This window comes from Atta colombica, unplaced genomic scaffold (genome assembly GCF_001594045.1).
Source record: "Atta colombica isolate Treedump-2 unplaced genomic scaffold, Acol1.0 scaffold12, whole genome shotgun sequence".
NCBI lineage: Eukaryota > Metazoa > Arthropoda > Insecta > Hymenoptera > Formicidae > Atta > Atta colombica.
In genome coordinates this window covers 2,375,916-2,383,990 of record NW_017259206.1, presented here as the reverse complement: position 1 = coordinate 2,383,990, position 8,075 = coordinate 2,375,916, and the positions used below count along the sequence as shown (strand labels likewise).

At 27.3% G+C, this 8,075-nt stretch overlaps 1 protein-coding gene across 1 annotated transcript in view; it reads left to right on the top strand.

Annotated features, from left to right (window-relative positions):
• Positions 1-8,075, top strand: part of LOC108694521 (mitochondrial folate transporter/carrier) — an 18,281-nt gene that overhangs the window by 6,019 nt on the left and 4,187 nt on the right. Inside the window, exons 2-4 of the mRNA XM_018204086.1 lie at positions 4,936-5,089; positions 5,537-5,789; positions 5,899-6,012. Of these exons, the coding sequence (XP_018059575.1) occupies positions 4,936-5,089; positions 5,537-5,789; positions 5,899-6,012 (521 nt within the window). The remainder of the gene's footprint in view (positions 1-4,935; positions 5,090-5,536; positions 5,790-5,898; positions 6,013-8,075) is intronic.

Below are 8,075 nucleotides of genomic sequence, written 5' to 3'. Positions count from 1 at the left end.
GTGTGTGTGTGTGTGTGTGTGTGTGTGTGTGTACATCTCAACATTCGCCAACAATGTGGGGATTTGAAGATCCAAATCGTGATTCAGAATGATTAAATCGTGATTCAGAATTATCTGTGAATAATTAAAATACTCATATGTATCATACACGCAAATTGTAATGCAAATTATAATTAGTGTAAAATAGGCCTAAAATTATATAAATTGGATTATAGATTTAGGAGTAGATTTAGGATCAAAGACAATAGTCGAAAATGGAATTCATACAAAATACAGTGCAAAGAAAACTAGATAATTTTGAAAGATCTCCAATTTGCCAAAGTAAACTCTCTAAAGTTCTCTAGGACTAATAAAAACAATTCTTAAGTAAAAATGTCCACTTTCTATTCTTTCTAATGATTTTTCTTTTTTGTTCTTCCTTCTATTCATCTTTACTGAGACTGCTTTTGAAAGATTTTTGTTTATCAAAGTGGATAAACTCCCTAAGTTTTCCGAAAATATAATTCTCAAGTAAAAAGGTTTTTCCTTTCTTCTTTTTAAAGAATATTTATTCTTATCAAAACAAAGTACCGCGGATTAATTTCCAAAGATTGTAACACCGTTTTGGAAAATTTCGGTCTCATGTATCGGACAAATCGAATTTCTGAATGAGATCTGATAAACGCTGTTTACTTACCTTCATCATGTGCTCTCAATAAAGAAGTCGAGTTAATACTAATACTCTTTATTTTTCATATCATATATATTTAACCTCATAAAATGTATTTCACTCTAATCGTGATGATGACCGACATGGTGATTATGTAATTGTCATGTACTCGCGTTAATACGAGTTTATTATTTTATATTTCTGCCATTACATTGTTTTAAAAAAGACATATATCAGGGATATTAGATAATTGGTGTCATGTTATAAAAGTGCAGAAGTTAAAAGTTATTTTGTTCAAAAAAAAAAAAATATATATATATATATATATACATTCTTAAAAAGCAAATTTTCGTATTAATAAATTTAATATTAATTATGTTATAGAATCAAATTATAAATTATAATATAAATTTCCATCAATATACTTTATTATTAACAGAAATTCATCGCAAACTAAAAATAAACGATTGTGTTTAGTTTGAATAAATTTATTTTGATTATTATACTCTTTTTTTCTAAGAATTACATTTATAATTCTTCATTAACGACACAATTTCTAAAGATATACATAAATATTTTTACTTCGTACTGATATCACGGAAGATATGATTTTTCATCTATTTTTCCATGTTATGTCATTATCATATTCTTTTACTTCTGATAAATATTGATTATATTACGTAATAATTTCCGCAACGATATACAAATTTTTTTTATAAGAATTCGATAAAATTATTATGAAATATTTTATATCAGTTTTAATAATAAATTGTAATTTTGTTTTTTGCGACAAGATGAGCCTTTGTTGCATGTCGTCATAAATTATTTCTACAGTTCCAAGTGTAATATGTAATTAATTTAATTTAATATGATTCTGTATTATATTAGAAATTAATATATTGTTCAATGTGTGTTTGATTTATTTATTATTATATTTAACATAAATAGATATAATAGAATGGTAAATTTAACATAATAATATTCAACGTATTACCGTCAAATTAAATATAATTATGTAATAATATGTAACATGCATATATATATAATAATATATAATATATATAAAATTAAAAAAATTTTTGCGCAAATGTATGTTTATGTTTCCGAAAGATCTTTCTTATTTTGAAGAATTCATTTTTTGTCTTGAATTGTCTAGTAACTAAAACTTTGAACTAGGAATTTGTTTAATGTTTCCGATTTCACCATTATAAGATCAGCTTTAATTTCGGTTCAATTTGTTTTTTATCTTTTTCTAAATTAAAGATTTTAAAAAAAGAATTAGAAAAAGATAAATAAGTTAAATCAAGATAGTTAATTTTATATTGGTGAATCATGTTATCTTTATTATAATTTTCATTGGATAGTTGTTGTTTGATCATAAGTAAGCTTTATTATACGAGTTTGCAAAACATAAAAATAGTTTTGTTAATAGGACTTGATTTTACTGAAAATTCTCGTATTAGTGTTAATCGTTGTTTTCATCTGCAGTTACTATAGTCGAACCAAATAAATTATTGTTTTGAATTTCGGGTATTCGATGTAAATACAATTAGCTATCTTTATTTAGCTTGCTTTGAAAAGATGTAATTAACTTCCGTATATAAGTTGATATCGGATCACTAAATGGTATTCTAAGTTCAGCTTTAAACTTTAAAGATCTTGCTGACTTAACTTCTTGTCGATTGGTTACCTTGAATTGATAATAATTGATAATAAGTGAAGGAAACTAAGCAGCAAAGTTCCTCATATTAATAAAGATTTTTTTCAATGAATTCGTCACACGTTGGACAAAGATGGAAATATAATATATGCGTTGAGTGTTAAATATTTTTCTAGATAAAAGCAAATAGGATTTATTGCCAGAAATGGATACATCATCACAGGTGTGTATAGAGGGGGGTGCGTGCGCGCGCGCGCGCGCGCGCGTGTGTGTGTGTGTGTGTGTGTGTGTGTGTGTGTGTCGTATTTTAAACGGAATATTCATTGGCCGTCCACCAAGCACCAAGCTAAGAGAATTCTACGAGTTGCGTCAGTGACACGTGACGTTCGTTATTAAATCGTTTCGTCACGTAGTCGACTGAGTCGTCAAAAGTACTCGAAAGTCGCTTCGAAATTTTGTGTCTAATATTCATAAACGTATATAGTTCCGAAATATTAGTTTTGCAAATATGCAGATCAATATTCTTTTTGTAAATGTATACAAGTTTCAAAATATGTATATAAATACTAATTTATAAATCTGTAGACTACAATAGAACAATTCTTTCAAATTATATAACTTTTATAATTAATAAAGACTCTTGTATAATTAATGAAAAATCGTTGAATATTATTTGTGCATCTAGTATTGCAAGCATATTTAATTTAGATAGTTTGAGATAACTAAGGAAATGAGTATTTAGAAAGAAAAATAATATAAAATAGATATATACGTATAATATAAAATAAAATAAATAATATATAAAATAATATAATTCCTATTTCTTCGTTTCTCTATCATAAGATGTAGAATTGATTGGCCTTTTTTTTCTCAAGATTCTTTTTATACAAGATGTTTGGAAAGTAATGATAAATCTTTCGCATAAGGACAGAATGGACTAAACTGAGAAGAAAAGTCTTCTATCATTTTACGATTTTAGCAATAGTGAATAAGATATTAATTGTCGAAAATTGGTCTTTAATTTTTTACTCAAATACTATCAACTTTACAGAAAAATTACAAGAGACAAAAAATTGTTTATTTTTTTTTTATAGAGATCTAAAAATTTTTAAGAATTTTTTCAGAATTTTTTAATACCTAATCGTATTTTCTCATGTTGATAAAAATGAGAAAATGCAGTATTAAAAAGTTGATAAAAAATTTTGAAAAAATTCGTAGAGTTCTATGAGAAGGAAATAAATAATTTTTATCTCTTGCAGTTTTTCTGTAAGTTGATAGTATTTGAGTAAAAAATTGAAGACGAATTTTCGGCAATTTTTAGCAATTAATATCTTACTAACTATTGCTAAAATCGTAAAATGATTGAGGAGACCTTTCTTCTCAGTCCATTTTGCTCCTATGCGAAAGCTTTAGCATTACTTTCCAAACCCTGTATAAAGCAAAAGATATATGTATAAATATGAAAGCGAAACATTTTTCGCGCTTCACTTACTTGAATAATAGACTTATTATTTCTTTGGTTCTGATTGTATTAGTTTTACATGAATTCCATTTCAAAATTATTATAATTGTTAAAAAAAATTTAATTAATTTAACATTGAGGATTGGCAAATTATGAAAAAGATAGTTCTTGTGATTTTAAATAATCTCTAAATTTTTATTGAGAAAAAATTGATTTTAAATGTAGAAATTCGTGGAGAAAATCTTATGAGCTCGTTTGATCAGTCAGAAGTATATCGAAAATCACAATGAAGATAGTATCTTAGATCTTTGTAGCTATGCGAAATTACAGTCATCTACAAAAGCGAAAGTAAATTGTAAGGCAAAAGAGAAATGAAATACAATTATTATCTACAGATATTTCATTTCTCTTTGATCTGTCAATCTGATATTGTTAGGTGATATTATTCTTTCATCTATTATTTTTCATTAATTTGGCATAAGATGCTCTCGGGAAAAATATTTAATGATTTGATATAAAATTATTTTATATCTAATTTATTTATTTTTCTTTCGATCTTCGAAAGAAATAATATGTTTATAGGAGTAATATATTTACGTTCTTACATTCTATTTTACATCTTAAAAGTTATAATATTAAATTTTATATTATATTAGCGTTTTTTTATTATTGATAACATAAAGTGCATAGAATTAAATTTTAAATAAGTATCCATTTTATTACTACGTGTCTTTGAGACGAATATACATATTTGAGAAGAAAACTTCTCAGTAAGAAAGTAAGAAGTACCGCAAGGTGATAACGCTGCCTTTTCGCAACGATATGAAAACTAATTTTACAATGTTTACAGCGATAAAGAGTGTCTATATGTACATACATATGTAATGGGATATATAAATCGAACGTATTCGAGCATAAAAATGATGGGTTTGTTCTAACACGAGACGATGCATTATCGGCAATAATTTAATAGCGAGGGCAGGCAAGATACGAAGGAAACACTATAATTATATAATATAAATAATAATTACACTACAGAAATTTGTTCCAATAAAACATTATGTGTTTTGATAATAATATCGTAATAACGATATTTTTATGAGAATGTAAAACAAATTCAAACTACTGAGATTTATTCGAATTTTTGTTGTCTTCTGATTATAGTGAATGATGGTCAAACAACTGCGGCACCGCGATACCATGGTCTTAGAAATGCCATCGCTCAGATCGTTAAAACCGAGGGTGTGCGTGGACTTTACAGAGGAGTAACACCAAATGTTCTAGGATCGGGCAGTTCGTGGGGTTTTTACTTTTTCTTGTAAGTAGTGATTACTAATTACTATTTTAGATTGGTCTTGAAATTCAAGTAATTAATCTCTGCCGGCAATATTTTAAGCATAGTTGATTTTTTGATCGTGAATTCTGGTAGATAAATTTAAATCTATAAATAATAAATATAAAGTACAATCCAACTTTTATGATAAATAAAAATTTGTTAGATCTTTCGCAAGTATATGTAAAAATTTTTTCAGATTTTTATATCGTCCGAAGCAATGTAAAAATTTTCATTAAGTTTTTAGGACTCACATTGCGGATGAAAATTTTACATTAACGATAGTGGATTAAATAATTAGGTCAATGTGAAAAATTAATCTTGTAATTGCAATAAAAAACTCAATTCGAAATCCTTCAGTAGTGTTATTTATGTATTGTACTTTTGAAAAATTTTCTTTGTATGTACTCTTAATTACGAATTGATTTGCAGCTACAATACAATAAAAACTTCGATCCAAGGTGGCAATTCGAAGAAACCCCTCGGACCATCCATGCATATGTTCGCTGCCGCTGATGCCGGAGTGCTTACATTGCTCATGACCAACCCGATCTGGGTAGTAAAGACGCGGCTGTGCTTACAATATGCTGATGATGTGAAAATGGCGGAATCCAAGAAATATCGTGGCATGCTTGATGCTTTAAAGAAGATTTACAAGACGGAGGGTATTAGAGGCTTATATAAGGCAAGTAAATTTTCCTCATCAAACTTTTGAATTATAACTGTATTCTAAATAAAATGAGAATTATTTGCTGTTTATGTGATTATAAAGAAAATATTCTGTATTATTGCAGGGTTTAGTTCCTGGATTGTTTGGTGTTTCACACGGCGCAATACAATTCATGGCGTACGAAGAGATGAAGAATAAATACTATAACTACCTGAATGTACCCATCGATACGAAATTGGTAAATTGACTATATTTTTATTGAGATTTTCATAATTGAGAAAAAGTAGACTAGAATGAATCTAACTGCGCGTATTAATTCTTAATTAGCGATGTTTTTTTTAATAATCTGTATTTTTTGCACAAAGAGTATATATTGAAAATATAGGTAATTATAATGGATTCCCGAGATTAACAAAAAATTAATTTCAATAGACAGGCAAATGAGAGTACTGCGCGGTTAAAGATGCGCTGTAAAACTATATTAGGTGTAGTAAAAAGAAATCCATTATTTTTGCATGAAATTGAATGGAAAAATAATGGATTTCTTTTTAATACACCTAATATATTCTATAATTTAAATGTATACATAATAATATTCGGACATTTCGACTGGATTCTAGTTATTTTTAACGAATTAATAACATATTTAAATGTGACACTTGTTTTAGACATAAATTTTTCGCAATATTTCCTCTTCAATTGCATCATAATGAACTGTTATATTAATTTAAATTTGTGTTAAAGCAATATGTTTAGCGTTAAATTAAATCATTTGGACTATATTAACGACATTTTTTTAACAGGAATTGAGAGTTCATTATGCAATTGAAGAGGAAATATTGTGAGAAATTTATGTCTAAAACTAGTGTCATATATAAGTATGTTATTAATTTATTGAAAATGATTGGAATCCAGTTGAAAACGTTCGAATATTTTATGTATAATTAAATTATACACTTAAAAAAAAATGTATGCAACTAACTAAACACATTTAGTTGTTTGCAGATTTAGTTAATTCAACAAATTTTATTTAATTGAATTTAATAATCTGCTTAACATTGAACAGTTTGTTAAGCAGATTACGGTCGATTAAATAAAATTTGTTGAATTAATCAAATCTGCAAACAGCTAAATGTATAGTTGAACAAATTTTTTTTTTTTTTAGTATAGAATGTATATAGTTTTATAGCGCATCTTTAACCACGCAATTTACTCTCATTTGTCTGCGTCTATTGAAATTAATTTTTTATTATTGAAAATAATACATAAAAAATACTAGAAATTAAATGCCTATAATATTCGAAGTTGGATCTTCAATGCTTAAATAATTCAATCTTGAATTACTATGTATACTATATATCTTTATATATTTCTATTGCTCGTGTCCGAGCGTGGTGACTTTTCTCATGCTTGTGATGTGCACGCTGATTGTACACAATTCATATGGGATCTATAGTTTAACGTCGTTTCCAAACAACGAAGTTTCTGTTAGAGAAGTGTTCTTGGCAAGGATATTCTCGGTGGATTGCTGCTTCCTTTCGAGAGGAGAATGAGTGTATGAAAATATTTTGATTTTACCGAGAATCGAACTGTGCGCCAAATTGTTTTTCCGGACTATAAACTCAATTAAACTACTTTAATAATCGCGAATTAAATTAACAAGCAATTTTAATAATTTGATGCTCAATCATATTATAAAGATGTTAATATGTTGAAAAACTATTAATAAAAATTTATTGCGGAAAATATTACCTTCGGTCGGGAATCAAACCCGGATCTCTTGTATTCCTTAGTGTCTTAAGCCTTTAGATTACCGAGGTCTTAATATTTTTTGCAATAATTGGTACAATGTCTAATAAAAAAACAACGTCTTTTTCTCAGGTAATGTGATATAAACGGAGATTCGACTCCCGGTCGAGGTAATATTTTTCGCAATAAAGGAAAATGTGTAAAAATGGTCAAAATTGATCCTGTATGGACACCTTTAAAACTTATATAATACATATATGTATATTTACAATGTATCAAAACGGTCGAATATCTCGAAAGCAAAGCATTTTGGAGAAAAATATTTCAGACAAAAGTTGTAGGACTTAAAAAGATTTATTCACTGATCATATTTGCTTGATTTTAGGTGGCGTCGCCAAAATCAGGTCGCCAAAATCAAGATCAAATTGATTTTTTAAATGGAAAATTCTATTTTTGATGCCAGGATCTAATAGCCGGTGTCAAAAGTTTTCCAAAATACTATAATAAAGTTATTTTTCGTTAAGTACTTTTCGAGTTATAAAGTTGAAATAG